The 20,127-nt window shown below is 36.1% G+C and overlaps 1 protein-coding gene across 1 annotated transcript; it reads right to left on the bottom strand.

Annotated features, from left to right (window-relative positions):
- Positions 1-17,746: 17,746 nt before the first annotated feature.
- On the bottom strand, positions 17,747-18,447 carry LOC121238191. The gene is made up of 2 exons (XM_041135031.1): positions 18,051-18,447; positions 17,747-17,925 (listed from the first exon to the last, which is right to left on the bottom strand). Exons 1-2 carry the CDS (start codon positions 18,445-18,447, stop codon positions 17,747-17,749), a joined length of 576 nt encoding a protein of 191 aa, XP_040990965.1.
- Between the last annotated feature and the right edge of the window lie 1,680 nt (positions 18,448-20,127).

The raw sequence follows: 20,127 nt of genomic DNA, 5'->3' as shown, positions 1-20,127 counted from the left end.
TGGGGGCACCATCGACGTTAATGCCCATCTTCGCTCTAGTAACCAGTTAATTAGGCCTCATTCGAAACCCGTTGATCCTTACTTTGTCAATCCAAGGGATTTCATACTAATTTAGATACTTCAACATTAATAAAGGAGTTCCACTAAAATATTATCTCATCCTAGTATTTAGGGCTGTTATAAGCGTAAACAAACTTGAAAATATTGTTTCTAAGACACAATCTATACTCGAGAAATGAGGTGACATAAAATAAAAGGATAGATGACCGACGTAATGCAACATGACATGTGCGTGAGCTGAAGACATGACATAACATGAAATAGACAAATATTTCGTGACATGCCATAACATGAAATAAACAAGCGCTTCGTGACATGGCACAACGTGTAACACATAAATATTGCATAAAAAAAATGTAACGGTTAAACATTGCATGGTAGATTATAAGATATAACAAATAAACATTGTGTGATAGAATATAATGTGTAACAGACATACATATAGTGACATGACATAGTATGACATGTATCATAATATAAGAACATAGACAATAATTCCATTACCAACACACATACATAGTAATTTGACAGTAAGTTAGAAGCTAACTTACAGTGATCATTGCGTGACGGATAAAAAATGTAAAATATGAGAAACTGTAAGTAGAGATTTCTAAAGGTCAGAAACTCATTACTAACAATTTAGAAACATAAAAATACTATCTTAGAGTAAAATTACAAGTTTACCCCTCAAAATGTGAGAAAATGATTATTTTACCCATAATTTAAGTATTTCACATCCTAACTCAAAACTTACCAAAATTTATATTGCTCATGTAAATTTATCCTAAATAAGACATTTAGACTGCGTTGAGAATAGTTGTTAGCAGGTCAGAGCTCATGGCTCAGTTCCCGTGCTTTATACTTCTTGGATTGGCACTTATAAGTTGATAGAGCCTGAGGGCCTGCTCCCTCACCAACGCATCTCATATTATCTTTGCACGAAACTTGGTAAGTTATTTAGACTGCGTTGAGAATAGCTGTTAGCAGGTTTGAGATCATGACTCGGTTCTTGTACTTTATACTTCGTGGATTGACACTTATAGGTTGGCGGCTCTGCTCCTTCACCAACACATCGTTTTTTTTTGTTTTTTTTTTTTTATCTTTGCATGAAGCTCAACAAGTCATTAGAATGTGTTGAGAATAGTTGTTAGCAGGTCAAAGCTCATAGCTCGGTTCTTGTATTTTATACTTCATAGATTGGCACTTATAGGTTGGCAGAGCCCGAGGGCCCTGCTCCCTCACCAACACGTCTCATATTATCTTTGCATTAAGGTCAGCAAGTCATTTAGACTGCGTTGAGAATAGCTGTTAGCAAGTCAGAGCTCATGACTCATTTCCTGTGCTTTATACTTCATGGATTGACACTTATAGGTTGGCAGAGCCCGATAGCCTTACTCCCTCACCAACGTGTCTCATATTATCTTTACACAAAACTCGGCAAGTCATTTAGACTGCGTTGAGAATAGTCGTTAGCAGTTCAGAGCTCATGGCTCGGTTCCTGTGCCTTATATTTCGTGGATTGGCACTTATATGTTGGCAGAGCCCAATGGCACTGCTCCCCCACCAACGCATCTCATATTATGTTTGCACGAAACTCGGCAAGTCATTTAGACTGCATTGTGAATAGCTGTTAGTAGGACATAGCTCATGGCTCAGGTCCTATGTGCTTTATACTTCGTGGCTGATCCAGAGATCGAGCTTATCTAATTTAGGTTGTTTACAGGAGACACAATAATGCACATTCGAAATTAGTCTATAAAGTTTCAACTAACCACAATCTTACATTGTTCGAGCTTGGCTTGGATTTTTCATACAGAATACTTCCTTAGGTGCTCGGCGTTCCATGGGTGTGGCAACTCGTGTCCTTCGTGGATCTTAAGTCGATATGAACCAAGTTCTTTGGTTACTGTTATCAAATGCGGTCCTTCCCACTTGGGACCTAGTTTGTGTTCATCCTGTGTAGTAGCTCCTGTTTGTTTCAAAACCATGTCCCCCACTTAGAAATTGCGGGGTCTGACTCATTTGTTAAAATACTATTCAACTCTCCGTTTGTTGGCTACCTTTCGGCTTACGGCTCCCTCCCTCATTTCTTCCAAGAAGTCCAAATTCTCTCACAATCGTTCATCGTTACAATCCGGATCGTAATGTTGCACTCAACATGTGGGTACTGCCACTTCAGCCGGTATCATGGCTTCAATTTCGTAGACGAGGGGAATGGAGTTTCCCCCATTGGGGTTGTTACTAACGTTCGGTATGCCCACAACGTACTCAGAAGTTCTTTAGCCCATTCCTCCTTCTGGCCTCCTAGCTTCTTCTTCAGAATGTTGAGTAATGTTTTGTTGGTCGCTTTTACTTGCCCGTTGGTTGAGGGATGTCCCGACGAAGAGTACTTAGTTTTGATTCTGAGCTCCAAGCACCATTCGCGATAATAGGAACAATCGAACTGCTCCCATTGTCCAAAACAAAGCTTTGAGGGATTCCAAAGAGGCAGATTATAGATTTCCAGAGGAAACTTGTAATTGCTCGAGCCGTGATCATTGCTAGAGCTTCGGCTTCCACCCATTTTGTGAAGCAATCTCCACAACAAACTTTACTCCTCGTTTGCCTGCGGGGAGAGGGCCAATGAGATCCAATCCCCATTGCTTGAAGGGCCATGGGGCGGTGACAAAAGTGAGTTTTTTCGCCCGCGGCGGGGGCGAGGGGGGGGAATGAGTAATAGAAGCGTTTTCTTGGCACTTGAGACATTTTCGAGCAAACTCGTCGGCATCCCTGTGAGAGTTAGGCCAATCGTACCTTGCTCAAGTCGTTCGTGCTGCTAATGTCCTTCCGCTTGCATGATTCCCACAAAACCCTTTCATGTATTTCTGCTAGCACGTATTGAGCTTGTTTGGAGGAGATACATCTTAATAGAGGCTCGGCGTAACCTCTCTTGTATAGGACTCCTTCTACCAAAGTGAACCGAGCCGCTCGGTTCCTTATTTTCTTGGCTTCCTCCCAATCATCGAAAAGGATCCCTTCTTTAAGAAATTTCAAAATATCCGTGGCCCATTCTGGGGGTTGTAGGACCTCGACAGTTGACATCTGAATCCCCACTGTTGCCACATCAATAGTTCGAATTACAACGTGATCTGGGAGTCGGAATTCTTCTTGCCTTGAAGCAACTTTGGCTAGTCGATCTGCCTCCTGGTTTTCTCCTCTTGGAATTTGATGGATGGTAAAATATTGGAAAAGATCTTGCTCGTCTCCTAGTCGTTGGAGATATCTTTTCAAATTTTCCCCTTTTGTAAGGAACTGTCCAGTTACTTGTCCTACCACTATCTGGGAATCAGCCTTTACTTCAACTTCAGTGGCCCCCAACGATCTTGCAATTGTTAGACCTGACAAGAGTGCTTCATACTCGGCTTCGTTATTAGTGCTTCATACTCGGCGTGGTTACCTTCGGGAGGAGAAGCAGCGCGATGCTTCTCTCTTGAAGGAGAGAGTGAACTCAATAAGAAGTCTTGACCTAACACATGAGCGCGGTGCGGGAGAACAAGGTAGCGACAAATGTAATCATCATTCAGTAGCACATTGGATTCGGCTAGGTCAGGATGAGCCATTACCTAGGATATGACAGAGGCAATTCTGAATTCCTCTCTCTCTGATAATATTATAGCAAGAGATTTGGTAGTCGAAACCTTACCCCAAATGGATCGGATAGGGAACTCGTTGTATTCACGCTCTCCCTCCAAGCATTCCTAGTCAGAGCCTCTAACAAAAAAGAATTGTCGATATCACTCCTTTATTGATGAATAACGTCTTTCCAAATTCGTGAAGCATTTTTTGGCAGAGTAGGATTGGAAATTGCAAATGTTCCCATTAAGTCGATTGATTTAATATACACTTAGAAAGTCCCGAGCAGTTAGATCGAGATAATCTTCGAAACCACTCAAAATGATTCAAAAGGCCACACAACTGGCCAGGACCAAGCACTAAGCATTTGAATTGAGTTGCACCGAAGCAAGTTTCAGGAAGTCCAGGATGTCGCGCACTGGACGACACAATGGCAGAATAGCCCAATAGAAAACATATGAGGATAAAGGGCCACCTTTGTTGACAGGCCCTGCTCGTCCACCATTGTGACATGAGGTTGGAGAATTTCCAGAGCAGTCCCAGCCGGAATAGGGAATTCTCTACAGAATGAATGAAGTTCATTGTTAGTCATGGTTAACGTTCACCGTTTCCTGGCATAATAGTTGAATTGGGCTTCGTTCGCACTTCGCTTAGTCATGGTTAGAGTAGATGGAAGAATTTTGGAAACTCTTGGGACTTCAGAGAAACAAAAGGAGAAGAGCAAGATGAAGACGAAAGGAAAGAAAGAGGAGAAGGAACGAGGAGGAAGAAATAAATAGGGACGACATGATCGAACGGTTACATATCCGAAACGAACACACAAGATTCGAAGAGACACCTCAGCTGTAGGAAAACGGTGTGACGATCCGCACACGTAAACAGAACGAACCAATCCTGGGCAACGTCGGCACGCCAAAAAGCAACTTTAATTAATGAGGCCAGCATTAATGATTACGGAGAGATCGGTTCACGTCAACAACGAACAGCCAAGTGCCCATTCGCCTTCTACATTTCCAGACCATAGTAAAAAAAAATAATAAAAAAAATATCTCTCTCTGAATTTCCAGCCCACAAGTGTGCTAAAAATTCGCTGGATACTTTGAAGGGAGAAAATCCCTTATACTGGGCCGAAGCATGGGCCTAGGTCATGGCCCATGTGATATGGAGGCAAGGCCCAGCCATATCACATGGCCTGGGTCAAATAAGTAATACCTGGATCAAGACTTGAGCAAGAGATCCGGGTCAGGTCATGCTGATGGATAGAAGATGTAGGCAAGGATTAAGAAGAAAGGAACATAGCATACAACCACTAGTAGGAGTGTCAGTAAGATGGAAGGGACCCGGGATAGAAAGCATGCCGCATTCAATGCTGCCCAGAGCAAAAAGTATGCCACATTCAATGTGGCCTAGAGCTGAAAGCATGCCACATTCAATGCGGCCTAGTACAGAAGGCACGCAACATTCAATGTGACCCAAGGCCCGAGCAATGCACAGCAAGCCTTAGCCCTTCACAGGTCGGCAAGGTGACGACCTAGGAGTAGCTCGGTGAATGAAAAGCACAAGCATATTATCTCTTACTATGCAACACCCCACTATGGTGGGGACCTGGGCAGTAACTATAAATAAGACATTGCTAGCAGCAAACAAGGTAATCGATCAATCTATCACTGTCACCTTACACTCTCATCTTCATTTATTGTTTATCATCTCCATCACCATTATTGAGTTAAGTATCGGATGATCAACGGACCCCGAGGTCCCCTCCCTTAGTTACTGTGCAGGTGATCACTTGAATATCGACGACGTGAAGTTGCCCAGGCCCGTGAAACACGACATCAACAACGATGGTTTTTATCTGAATTCCATTGTTTGTTTAAGAAAAATCTTTCCCATGTTCATACAGGTAATGGAACGATTGTGGGGCTTTACACTTATGGTTTGGCCATGGTCACAATAGAAACTGGGCTGCTAAAGAAGTTGACAATCTTGCAGACCAAGAGAAACCCATCTAGATAGTGTCCAGAATCTATGATTGTCAATAGCCTAGGACTCAGATTGCCCAACATTGTGGCATTGTAATATTGGATGCTATTTTACCAAAGCATCAAACTCTTCAAATTAAATTCATGTACTCAAATGCCAAGTGCTTATCTTCCTAAAGAAATGGAAATTGTTTTCACTTGGCATAATAATACTTTCGTTCATTGGGGATGTAAATTTGGTTCAAATGTTGTTTGCTTGAGTTGGGAGTTTGCCACACCTAATTAATGCTTCTAGCATGTGAATAGAGGGGCAATGACCTAGATTTTCTAGCAGTGTTTCTTGGAGACTGAAGAACAACTCCAGCTTGTTAGGAAGAAAACAAGGAAACTAACACTAGTTTGAGCAGAGTCTGCAAAAATTACATATTCTGATTAACTACCAGTGACTCAGAGGCTCCTTCATGCTCTGTGAGATCCGTGGAAAATGATTGATTTTGTGATCAAGTGTTATTTGTAATTGATGTCTCTTGAATACTCACGTGTACAAAATATGTCAATACAATAATTCCCTCATTTACATCCAATTCCAATTTATATTTTATAATGACACAAGATTAATGTACTAAAAATAAACATGTAGATTAATAAGAAGTCATCACATGATATTAAAGATTAAAAAAGTCCAAGAATTAAAGATACCATGCATTTTGATGGGTCCACGAGTGCACTTCGAGTCGACTTTGTGCCATTACGAATTTATCAAGAATTGGTTAGAAAGTTTTTTATTTTTTGTATAGAATAGTAATCAAAATTTTCTAGTATACAAAAAAAAAAAAGGTCAGAAACCCAATGTTTCCAAAAGCACTTTCAGGTCGGGTAATCAGCTATTCGGGTAATCAGTTAATTAGAAGGCGCATGGATTGGGTCGGGCCGGATGAGCAATCCTACCAATTTCCTCTCCCCATGAGCATACCAAATTGTGTAACCTTGAAACATTCTATTGCTAAACAAATGATCATACACAATATTGGGCATGAATAGCATTCGCAGCCCACATATTCTACACAGGCAAAAAATTAATGTATTTGTATGACAACTCTCACATGCAAACCATTCATGACATCATCAATACTCTTTTGTATTTCGAGACTTTTTCATCCATTTAATCTTCATAGCTTAACAACATTTGAAATATGAAATAATATTTGAACGAGAATGTGAGACATCAGTAACTTGAAATTTTGCTTCTTTAGTATGAAAAATGAGATTGAACTTAGAAAATTAAAACAAAATAAAGGATAAATAGGAATATCAAAACTTCCGAACTGAAATTAAAATTAAAATATAAAGGCATTTCATGCATTTGATTTTTCTCATTTTCTTTCGAAGATATTGACTTCCTAATTAAAAAAGTGCGTTCTTGTGATTTCAGTGATGGTCAGCGGATCGAGGACTAGAACAAAAACCTGTCATAAAAACATAATTTCTATTCATTAGTTGTTTTCACCCGAGGTGAGAGATCCTAGCTGCCATATATATGGGCTGTTACAAAGTTTAATATAAACTATATATATTTAACGGTGCATACGCAAATGCTGGCAATGTAGGCATGCACCGGCCAACTGACTTTGTTTTTTGAGTGATTGTGGTTTCCATTTCTGAAAGGATATGGGTAAATTGGGTGAATTTAGATTTTGTTGAGAATGTTTCCAAAGTTACTTTCCATTAAATATATATATGAGTAGTACCATACCAAATGGTAGACCATTCCTTAATTATGGCAGGAGGGACGTTTTGGGTTTGAAAATTTGCATGGGTTGTTGGTCTGATAGAGACATGAAGATTTGATGGAGTACTACTATGATATTTCTAATTTAATCGAGAGAAATAAAACAGAGGAAAAGGAGAAGAAGAAAGACTAATGAAGCAGAGAATGAAAAGAAAAACAGAGAGTTAATCCTCCACCACCACTTCTCAATATAAAACTCATCAAGAATGAGTCTGGATCCACCTCTGTGCCCAGTGCTCCTTCCACAGTACTGGATATTGTCAATATGTACACACCTCTTGGTAAAATTGCGCAACCTGCGACCTTTGCGTCAACAGTTTCTATGCCTTTTGATCCATATGCGAAAGCAATTGCATCAAAAGGAACTGCTCCCATTACTTCTCAGTTTTTCCTCCCAAAAGGAAAATCTGAATATTTGAGAAAGCCTTTTGTCACAAATCTGTTTTATGTAGAACCGAATCGGTTTGCATCAACAGATCTCTTCAAAATTGATTCCTCCTATTTTTCACCTAATTTTCACTGGATACCTGAAGATTCCTTAAAAAATCTTCAATATTATTCCAGTATCTTAATTTTCACCAACTCTCTTATCATAAAACCAATCTATGATAAGAATGATTCCACAAAATTAATCTACCACAGTGCTTACATCTTTTGAGTCATCACAGAATCCGAATGGGGAACCAATCCCTGGACTCTCAAAAGACTCTCAGACACAGCACTGAGTTATAATTATTTTGATTACGTTACTACCTGGAATCGCTTCATGTTTTTTCAGGTACCTGATATGAGCCACTCCTGGTTCATCAACTTTGATACAAGGTTTAAAGGAACTTTTCCTTATTGGTTTCTCCATTGGTGGGACCGATATGGTTTAATTCCCCAGAACTTTCCTGAACAACTTGCAAGAGCTTTTACACATTACATGAAAATTGCCGGTACCAAATTAAACCGACACTCTGTAATGTTCTCATATGAACTTCATTTTTGCAAGAACTACAAGCTTCCGTGGATCTTCAAATGGAGTTATGAGAAAAATGCTAATATTATATCTCGTGCTTATTTCACAAAATGGTGGGATAAGTTTGGATATATTGATAAAGTTATTAACGAGATGATTAAGGATTTCCCTCAAGTCGCCCCTGATCTACAAGACAAGAAGGAGTTCCCAGCAATCAAGACTGGGTCACTTGCTCTTGAATACCCCTTATTGATTCAGGTCCCTAATTTACCAACTGCTTCAGCAAAAGGAAAAGCCACTGGGTCATCCTCAAAGAAATCCTCTAAGTCTACCATGAGCAACAATTCTGAAAACGATAAGAATTCAGAAGTATCTTCAGCGGCTTTGTACAGTAATTTATTTGGTCATGATTCACCAGACACTCCAAGGTTGGATGATGAATAACTACTACTTGAGATCAAACAAGACTAGCCAAAGTATGTTTGAAGATATTCGTCGCCTTGTGCCCAAAGCAGACAGCTGGAAGACACAGAGACGACCTAATCCTATTTTGTCACCTTGTGCCGAAAGCAGCAGCCCCAGAGACAGCTGGAAGACAAAATGATGACATCCTGTGCCCGTGCTTAAATAGTCCCTACTGTTTACCCACGGATTGATTTACTTTTACTGTTTTAATGATTGTAAACAGGAACTCCTTATGTTATAAAAGGAGCAGCCTGTATTAAGCTTAGATAGAACTCATTTTCGAGAGAAACCTCCTATCCTTTCTCCCTAATCTTGAGTCTCCAAATTTGTAAGTGCAAATCTGCACTACCTTGTGCCTGTAATTACTTTAAGCTTTGTAATTTCAATAAAAGTTTATATGTTTATTACAATTAATTTTGCATACACTTACATGCATTTGGCTGGTTCAACTGCCTAATATTTTGTGCTGCATAATTTAATTATTGTGCATTTACTCTGATTGCTTCCATCCCCTTCTTTCTCTTCTTCATCAGTCCTTCTTCTTCACCTTTTCTGCTGTTTTGAACTTACATGCATTTGGTTGGTTCAACCGCCTAATATTTTGTGCTGCATAATTTAATTATTGTGCATTTACTCTGATTGCTTTCATCCCATTCCTTCTCTTCTTCATCAGTTCTTATTCTTCTCCTTTTTTGCTGTTTTGGTATCAGAGCCATTCTGGTATCTAATTGTTGTGAATTGTTTCTCCTTTATTTTGCTTATTTTGTTTTCTGACAACTCCCACCCGGAGTTTTTACTTTTGTTAATTCAGGATCATTTTTCGACAAGTAGGTCAGGAATCCGGAGACATAAGTCCCGTTTTGAAGCTAGAGAGGCGTATATGGTAGTTATAGGTTCAAACCCGAGGGCTGAGAGTGGTAAGTTTGTAGACTCCTGAGATGCAATGGTAAGTGTTATCCTAGGACAAAATGAGTTGGATAAATAGATCCAATTCAACAATTAGTTCCAGGTCGGCTATGCCACCTGACATGGTTAATGAAGAATATTGCATTTTCGAAGCGGCATAATCATCTGTGCTGGGGTCATGGAAGATTCCAAAACTTGATGTTAATTTGATTTATTGAACCTCATGGTTCGAAAAATCACTTCATACTGCTTTTAATGTTCGAACAGTCGAACAAACCTATGCTATTTCCAAAACCCAAGAAAAATGTTATCTTTTTCAAAAAACCCAGATAACTAAATTCTTGGAGTAAGGATTTAAATATATTCATATTGGATTTGTCCAAATTGCTATCAAACATTTAATAGGAAAGGCATCAATGCATCCGTTCTATTTTGTCTAAGGGATGCCATATTCAATAATTTTGAAACAAGTATTTTGGGCATGATCCAATCTCCTCTTACAGATAGACCAGTCCATTTTAATTGTTATCCTTATTTAACTCTTTCACTGGATGATGAACATATTTTAAAAGCTTTGACTTTAAATATTTTAACATCCGGGTATGATATGATTAAGGGAAGTAAAATCCTTGTTTTGATTTTTCGGATTTATTATCGTTTTTTAAAAACGAATTTAAATCCAAAAGCTATTGCAAAACCCACTGCAGAAAGTACTCTACTGATCCAGAGTTCAACCCCAGATGTGGATGTTTCAACTCCAAAGATGGATTTTTGGAAAGATATATCTATTCCCAAAGAATGGACTTTGGAACAAGAAGTTCCTCCTATACCCAGAAATCCTGTTGAATGTTACCCTAATAACATCCTACAGTATATGGATGGAACTGTTAAAATTAGTTTTGATCAACTAGTACTTCAGGCTTAAAAATAAATTCTTTTGCTGGGTCTAGATCTTCTTTTGAGGGTTCAGATATTCCAGTAAGAAGAGACTAAAATCTCAAAAAATTTCTAGAAGATTCTATTAAAACAGCCCAACCTATTAATCCTGTTTTAAAACTGAAAGTACTCTCTACGTCCTCTTAAGTTACTTCTGCTTTTTATTCTACACAGGATACTGAATCCTCTAAAGATCAGCCTATTCATAATGAAGCAAATAAAGAAGAAGATCATTCATCTTTATCACCTACAGCTTCAGATATGATAGCTCCTGTTGCACCTCCTATTCATCATAGTTTAACTGTTTTAAACAAACCTTTTGAGTTTGATTTGATTTATCTTTTTGAAGAATAAAAGCTTTCAAAGAATGGTGTTAGGCGAAAATCCTATCACGCAACGTATTCTGAAAAAGAAAAACAACGCGTCAAACGAAAATGAAAAGAAGAAATAAATAAGCAACAAAAGCATATTCTTTTTTTCGATTTTGTTGAAAATTATTATGTTTCTAACAATACTTTAAATATTGTTAAAACTGATTTTGTCAAGGAAGAATGAAATATGGTAGTTCAAGCTAGCCATCCACCTTTAGAGACAGTACTCATTCCTTACAATGGATTTGATGTACCTGCTTCGCCTTTCAAAATCCTAGAATCTGTTTCCAAAGATTTTGAGAAGGACAAGATTCTCAAGGAAACAAAAAGGTTATTTCTCAAAATAACTTTGTGAATCTTGCTCTTCATACGATCGGATAACAGTTAGATCGGATTGAAGAAAATATTGAAAAACCTGATCCTAATCCTTTGGTTTTTATAAAAGATCAGCCAAACAAAATTATTGAAAAACCTTTGATTATCTTGCCTGAAAGCCGTGCCAAAATTGATTTTAAAAATCCCCAGGCTACGACTTTAGATAAGTTCAATCAAATGCTTATTGATCTGAAGAAAGAACAGCCTTCTACTAGTGCTTTAACACGTAACGAACTAGAAGAAGTTCTTGTTAAAACTACAGATGAGTCATCTAACGATCACTCTTCTGAAGAAAATGATCTTAATTTACTTGAAAAGAATTTTCAAGATATTATTTTAAAACCTGAAATTGTCAGATTTTCTTCAAAAGGATCCAATCCGATGAACCTCACGAAAAATTGGTATTCCAGGCCTACTCCTCCTGATTTACAGTTTGAAGAAAAAGTTTTTCAAAGCCAATCTTCTTACTCTGCCGACAAGGTTTACGAGTGGAATATTGATAGATTCTCTGAACAAGAAATCATCAATACCATGAGTAAAATGTCACTTGGGCAAATGCTTATGTGAATAACAATATTAGACAACCTGATATTATTAAGATTTTAACACAAGGATTTTCTGGTGTTTTAAGAAATTGGTGGGACAGACATCTCACCAGTGATACTAGAGAAACCATTCAGAACGCTGTCAAGTGTAATGATGAAGGGTTACCTATTTTTGATGAATCCATTAGAATAGCCCAATCTGATGGAGTTAATACTTTGATTTATACTATTTTGAAACATTTTATTAGAACACCATTTGATATAACTAGTCGCATTAGTGACCAGTTAAATAATCTTAAATGTCACCAGATGTTTGATTATAGATGGTACAAAGATGTTTTTATTTTCAAAGTAATACTTTGTAATAATAGTCAGAAACCTTACTGGAAAGAAAAATTTATTGATGGATTACCTCGTTTGTTTGCATACAAAGTGAAGGATGAACTTACTATTGCTGGGTCTCTCAATTACGACGAATACACTTATGGTGATATTTGTAGTGTGATTAAGAAACTTGGTATTAGTATGTGTAATGATCAAAGAATGCTTCGAGAACAGATGAGAAATAGCAAGAAACCCAAATATGAAATGAGAATATTTTGTGAACAATTTGGCCTTCCTTCTATTGCCCCATCCAAAATGAAGCATAAGTTTTCTAAACCTCCTGGTGGTATCAGGAGAAAACCCTATGATAAATTTTATAAGAAAACTTATAAAAAACCTTTTTGTAAGTCATTTTCTAAGAAAAAGAAATCAAAAGATTCTTCTCAAGGAAAATGTTTTATTTATGGCAAACTAGGATACTTTGCAAATAAATGTCTTAAAAAAACCAAAAAATTAAAGAAAAAGCTTAATCAGTTGGATATTGATAATAATGATAAAAAAGAACTATTTCAACTTCTAGAAATAGCCTCGTCTTCATCATCTGATATCCTTGAGTTCAGTTCTAGTGATTCAGAATATCACTCTGAAACTGGATCTCTTGATCCTACTGGTCCTAAGTTAGGTTGCAATTGTAATGATACTTGTTGTAAATCTAAAACCAAGACAGTTCATGTTTTGACTAAAGCTGAAGAACAAGAAAATCTTTTGCTAACCTTGATATCTCAAATTACAAATCCTGAGCTTAAGGAAGAATATCTTCTCAAACTCAAGAAGACGATGGTTTGTCAAGAACCAGTACCTTCTAAGCAAATGATTAATTTTCAAGAACCCTTAGAAAGATTTCAAAAGAAAAAACCCAAGGAAATTTCTACCTCTGATTTACAACACGAAATAAATTTTATTAAAAAAGAAACCGTTGAACTCAGATCTGAGGTTAACAACCTTAGATCTAAAAATGAGATTTTGAAACAAGAATTTTTAGTATTTAAAATTGATAAACAACTTGATCAAGATATTCCTTTTAATAATGAGCAAACAAATGATTCTGGTTTTAGCCAGCATGAGCTGGCTATTGATAACCAAATCTGTTTGATCCACAATACTATTCCTCCGAAATTGTTTTCTAGAGTTACTATTGTTGTTGCCCATGATTTCTAATTTTTTGTTGTTGCTATGATTGATTCCAGATCAGACCTGAATTGTATTCAGAAAGAACTCATTCCTAGCAAATATTTTGAAAAATCCTCTAAAAAATTATTTTCGGCAAATAGGTCTCAAATAAAGATCAATTATGAGCTAAACAATGCTCATGTTTGCCAAAATAATGTTTGTTTCAAGATTCCTTCTGTTTTAGTCAGAAACATGTCTAACAAAGTAATTTTAGGAATCCCTTTTATTTCTTTATTGTATCCTTTTTTGACTGAAAAAGATGGTATTATTACCGACCATTTTGGTCAAAAAGTTAAATTCAAATTTGCATCTCGTCAAGAGATTGATCAGGATAAAGGTTTGAAATCTTTACTTTTTGCAAAATGAAAACATCTGAACTTCCTTCAACAGGAAATCAGATACAAAAATATTTCTAAACAATTATCCTCCCCAATTTTAATTTTAGAAATTGATGATTTCAACAAACGTCTTGTTTTTTATGTTTGTTCTGATTTACCCAATGCTTTTTGGTATAGAAAGAAACATATCGTTTCTCTTATCTATATCAAAAATTTTGATGAAAACACTATTTCCACTAAAGCCAGACCTATTCAAATGATAGTCAGACTTTAGAATTCTGCCAAAACGAAATTGCACATCTTAAGAAGAAAGGCATAATTAGAGATAGCATGTTCTCATGGTCTTGTCCTGCTTTTTATGTCCAGAAAAATGCTGAGCTAGAGAGAAGTATCCCTCGTCTAGTCATTAATTACAAACCTTTGAACAAAGTCTTAGAGTGGATTAGGTATTCTATTCCCAATAAAAATGACTTAATTCACAGGTTGAGTGATGCAGTTGTCTTTTCTAAATTTGACCTAAAATCCAATTTTTGACAAATCCAAATAGCCGAGTTAGATAGGTATAAGACAGCTTTTGTTACCCCTTTTGGTCATTACGAATGGAATGTGATGCCATTCGGTCTCAAAAATGCCCCAAGTGAGTTCCAAAACATCATGAACGATATTTTCAATTTGTTTACTGCTTTTACCATCGTCTATATAGATAATGTCCTTGTTTTTTCTAAATCTATTGATGAACACTGGAAACATTTAGATTCGTTTCTAGACATCATTAGAATCAATAGTCTTGTCGTTTCTGCGAAAAAGATCAAACTGTTCCAAACCAAGATTAGATTCTTTGGTTATGATATTTCTGAAGGTAAAATCAGGCCATCCAACGAGTTATTGAATTTGCCGACAAATTCCCTGATGTCATTACTGACAAAAAACAGAAATTCTTAGGATCTCTTAATTATGTTACTAATTTTTACAAGGATATGAGGAAACATTGTCGTCTCTTGTTCAAACGACTCCTTTCAAATCCTCCTCCTTGGACAGAAATCCATACTAATCTAGTAAGGAAAATTAAGACACATGTCAAGACTCTTCCGTGCCTTGGTATCCCTACTTCTAATTCTTTTAAAATTGTTGAGACAGATGCCTCTAACATAGGTTATGGTGGCATTCTGAAACAATCTGTTTCATCAAGTTCTTCTAAACAAATTGTTCGCTTCCATTATGGAACTTGGAATCCTGCACAAGAAAAATATAGTACTATTAAAAAAGAAATTTTATCTATAGTATTATGTATTTCTAAATTTCAATATGATCTTCTTAACAAGAAGTTCTTATTACTTATTGATTGCATGAGTGTCAAATTTGTTTTAGAAAAAGATGTTGAAAACATTGTATCAAAACATATTTTTGTACGATGGCAATATATTTTAAGTGTTTTTTATTTCGATATTGAATATATTAAAGGTACTGATAATTTCATCCCTGATTTTCTTACCCGTGAATTTTTGCAGATATATATATATATATAAATATATATTATGGTTTTGGGATTATTAGGGATTTGGGGAAGGTGAAGTTTTAATTAAGATATGGTTGGTTAACTCTTGATCAAAGTTTTGCCTGTTTTTACTTTCATTCCTTGTTCTCATACTTCCTTAATGAGTTTTGATTCCCAATTAATGGTATCAACTAATTTACTAAATAAGGGTAGTTCGGCCTACTTGTAATTATAGTGTTTATAATATCAACGGAATGTGAGGTCTATCACTACATATAAAAACAAATTAAAGTAGTAAAATGTTCAAAAAGAGTATATATTTTTATCAATTCTGTTACGTATAGTCACTTTTACGTACTCTTTGTACACTACTCCATTGATATGGCGGAACTTAATATTTATTTTATATTAAAAAATGTGACGCAACCAATCGCATCAACAGAGTGCGCAAAGAGTATGCAAAAGTGACTATACATGGAGTTTTTGATATTTTATAATGAGTCGGATAGGGAGAATTATTTATCACTATATTTTATTTAATTCAATTTTTATCAAGAAGAGAAAACATGTACGTAAGAGACTAAAATTTTAACTTTCAAGCAAATTATATACCTTTAAATACTTCTTTACTTATCCCATGATCCAAAAATACTTCTTTTAAAAAAAAAAAAATGTCACCACTATATATAAAGGAAAATTCTATACACCATACTACCATCTCATTTTCATTCTACTAAGTATGATATGACACATTTATTATTATTAAATGATCATTTATTACATCTAATGATGATGAATATGTCACATACTACTTAGTATGATCAAAATAAGATGAAAGTGTGATATATAACATTACTCATATATAAAACCCTCTATTCGCATTGTGACAATCTCCATCTGCTTTAGCAAGCATTTGGGATTCACTAGCTAGTCCGATTGAGAGGGTCATACTATACAATTCGAGCAAAGAATTTTAGAAGATTCAAATTCAATAAATTATATCACCAAAGATGAATTGGAAAGACACTAATGCAAATAATAAGTCATTGTGTTGGAAACAAAACAAAATGGAAAGTTATGAACCGAAGAGAGAAGCTGAATGGTCATTTTGAAGAATATATGTGCAAAGTTCACAAGCTCGCTCTACTGGGAGAGGAGAGAGGCTCTACACACGAATTAAGAGACTAGGGATAGAGAATCTGAGTCTTCTAATCTTTCTAATGACTCTTGAGTTGATTCTTGTCAATTTCTTCCCAAAAAGCTGAATGTTGGCCAGGTATATATCTTTGCTTTATCTAGCTAAATTTTTTCCCTTTTTTATCCATAGAAAAAATAGGGCGAAATCACAAGAGTTTTTTTTTTTTCTTTTTCTTTTTAATCTTATTATTTCCTTCTAAGTTTTTCATATATAGTCACAACATTTGATATACCATATTTTAAGTTATTCTTCATTTAAGTGATTCATATAAAAAGATAATTCAAATATGTATATTAATAATTAGTGTAACCAGATATAACAAATTAAAAATATAGAATAGCATTTTGAGAAAGATGCATATAGAAATTAAGAAACAATCGTTTTGAAAAATAGTGTGGTCCACTATTAAAAGTCATAAGGTGCGCAAGCACCGTGCAATCATTTTGAAAAAAGTGAACTCCATTATTAAAAAATTAGTTTTTTTTCATGTAAATTTCGTATTTACTCATTTTTTTCAAAGATATTGCACAGTAGTTGTGCACTGCACAACTGTAAATATTATTTCTCTTAAAATATTAACTTGTTCATTATTACTAAATGCGAAAATTGTGAAACTTGATTCAACAATACAACAATTCTATCAATATCAGTGTCTTAAAATATTTAAGTCGAAGTTTGAGTGGAGTGTCCAAGGGTAGGTGTGGGCCCCACCTATCATATAGGTGATTATAATTTAACAAAGAAAAATTCTATTTTCAAGTCGATAAACAAATGAAACCTAATAAATTCCTTACATGTATGAAAAAGATTTGATTTAGAATATACATTTTAATATTTGAATCTTACAAATTAATTAATCTTATCATTTAAGTGACGTAGATTGTGTATTCTATATATACTTCAGCAATAATTCTTTAATAAATAAAGAGAAATGGGCCTAAAAATTTACAGGTTCTAAATTATTATTCTATGATCCAACAATTAACACCGAGGAAGATGGGCATAAAGATCAAAGAGACGTGCAAATTGCAATTTTGCATGCGCTTTGAAAAATGTTCAAAAAATTTACGAAAGTATAACCTAATTTCACATTGAGAATTGAACAAAAAGAAAGAATGGTCATGCGGTTGCAATAAATAGTAAAGAGCAGAATAGCCAGTCAAAGCTGCAAGAAATCCATGAATTTGAGCCAAACAAACCAGTTCTTGGAAGCTTTCTCGACCTGTTTTGAGCACGACGAAGATGGCGTCATTGTGCAAATATCAACCATAGCCTTCTTAACACATAGGAAATAGTTTCTCGATCCTAATGCAATCACCTTCTCCTCCCTATCTAAGCCTGTTCCAATCAAATCAGTCAATCAACACCTCAAATTTGGCCATAACATATCACATCAAATATAAATAAACGGTTGATATAACGAGATCAGACATTTGTTTCATGTGTGTGTTTGTGGGGCTTACTTTCTAAGCTGAATTGTGAATAATGGAGGTCGAACATGGCAGGGTCAGTGGTCACCAAGATTGGCCAGCGGTCCTCTTTCGCATAAATCCGCACAGATGTGGCGATCAGGTCGTTGACAGTTGATTCCGGCGTCATCACCACCTGCAACTGTCCCAAGCTGCCTTGGATCGTCACGTTCAGCAGCAACTTCATTAAACGCGGTCGTCCCTCCTGCAAATTCGTATCCACAACCACGTCCTTATTCGAGAGCAACTCTGGTAGCGTTTTTGGCCGGTGAAGCTCTGCCGTCAGAGATACTAGACTCTGTCCGTGAAAAGACAACGATAAATTCTGAGTGAGTTTTCCCCTCCGAATCTTCTCCTCCGGTCTTTTCAGGTGACTCTTCAAAGTCGGCATGGTATGTAAGCATTTATCCACAACGCAATAAATGATGAGAACTATATTGATCTATTACTTCTGCATTTTTTGTGCTCCGGCTACCTCAAACGGCAATATCGAAAGAATTTGAGACACGGAATGCCGAGAGCTAGTGATCACGAGCTTCAACTCTCAGGTTCCCTGTCACCGAAAACAATCATAATCAGGAAGTCAGAGAACAGAGGAGCATGACCTCATGCGGCATAAGACGAGGTGGACGAGGAACCATAAATTCACAGAATCCCTGCAATTGGTTTATCTGGAGAAGAAGATACGAGGGTGGAGAAGAAGATGATAGAGGTGATAGGCTATAGCAGGGAGGTGGGCAGTGACAGGGTGTTTGCTTATGAAGGCTTCAACTTTTATGGTTAGCCATCCATCCAATGGGAGGGTAGGACGCGGGCAATACTGCCGGCGCACATGACACATGTGAGAGACCGACGTGCGACAGCCACTAATCGTTCTCATAAGGCGGTTGTCAAAATTGTTTCGTCACAGGTTAGAGCGTTCACGTTGAGTTTTCCATAAATTTTCCAATATTTAACTAAAAATTACATTCATTACAAGTTTTCCATAAATTTTATTTATTTTTTAAAAACTTCATACATCTCATTTGTCATCCATATCTCTATTCTATCAAATAATATTTTTCTATTATTTTTTTATTACTTTTATCTCTCACTTCAATTTACAATCTTAACTACTAACTCTTTTGTCTTATTATTTCGTATGAAATTGTTCATCACTTTCTCGACAGCCAAACAGTGAACACAACCAAAAACCCAACACAAATCATCCTAAAAAATCCACAATCCCAAACCTAAATGAATGTTTAGATCAAGAAAAACGATTGGTTTCGCAATGAGAGAAACAGAGTAATTACAAAAAAATAGAGATAATGCATCATCACTTTCTTGACAGCCAAACACTCAAGACAACCAAAATAATATAGAGAAATCAATGGCAACGCAAGAATAAAAATGAGAAGCGGTTTCCTCAAACAAAACCTAAAATCATAAATCTAAACGAGAGTAAAAAAAAAATGCAAATTAGTGAAAGCATTGCAAGCTTTCTCGGCAGCCAAACAGTGAAGACATCGTCGACGCAAAGAGACAATTGAAGACCTTTTTTCACATACTTACCTTGATCATGGCGTCGGGAGGAAGAAAAATGGGAAGAGAGAAACAAATAAAGAGAGAGATATTCCAAAAAAAATACAAGGAAAAGAGGGAAGAGAAACAATTTTGATTTTGAAGAAACCGAAATCAAACTTACAAAAATTGCCGATGGAGAGGGGCTGCAATTGTTGGTGTTGCGAGGGAGGGGCCAACCGAGAGAGAAGAAGACGCGGTATGAAGGCCAAACCGAATGCGATGGGTTTGTGTATACATTGTAAACACAAACCGCAAAATGAGGATTGAGATGGAGAGGGTTTTTCTCCAAAATCCTAAAATTTTTCCTAAATTATAGGGATGGATGAGAAATGAGGAACCCAATGAGAATGCTCTTAGACACGTTATTTAAGGGAGGTTAGATGAAAACAATATCTCTATCTTATCTTATCTTATTATTATAATTTTTTTAAAATTTTTTCACACAAAATACAATAAACAATAATATTAAAAAAATTATTTTAACAATATTTTATTTAATTTTCAT

The sequence above is a fragment of the Juglans microcarpa x Juglans regia genome, chromosome 7D, assembly GCF_004785595.1.
Source record: "Juglans microcarpa x Juglans regia isolate MS1-56 chromosome 7D, Jm3101_v1.0, whole genome shotgun sequence".
Taxonomy (NCBI): domain Eukaryota; kingdom Viridiplantae; phylum Streptophyta; class Magnoliopsida; order Fagales; family Juglandaceae; genus Juglans; species Juglans microcarpa x Juglans regia.
Note: the sequence above shows the minus strand (reverse complement) of the source record. Positions and strands in the feature narration are given on the sequence as shown.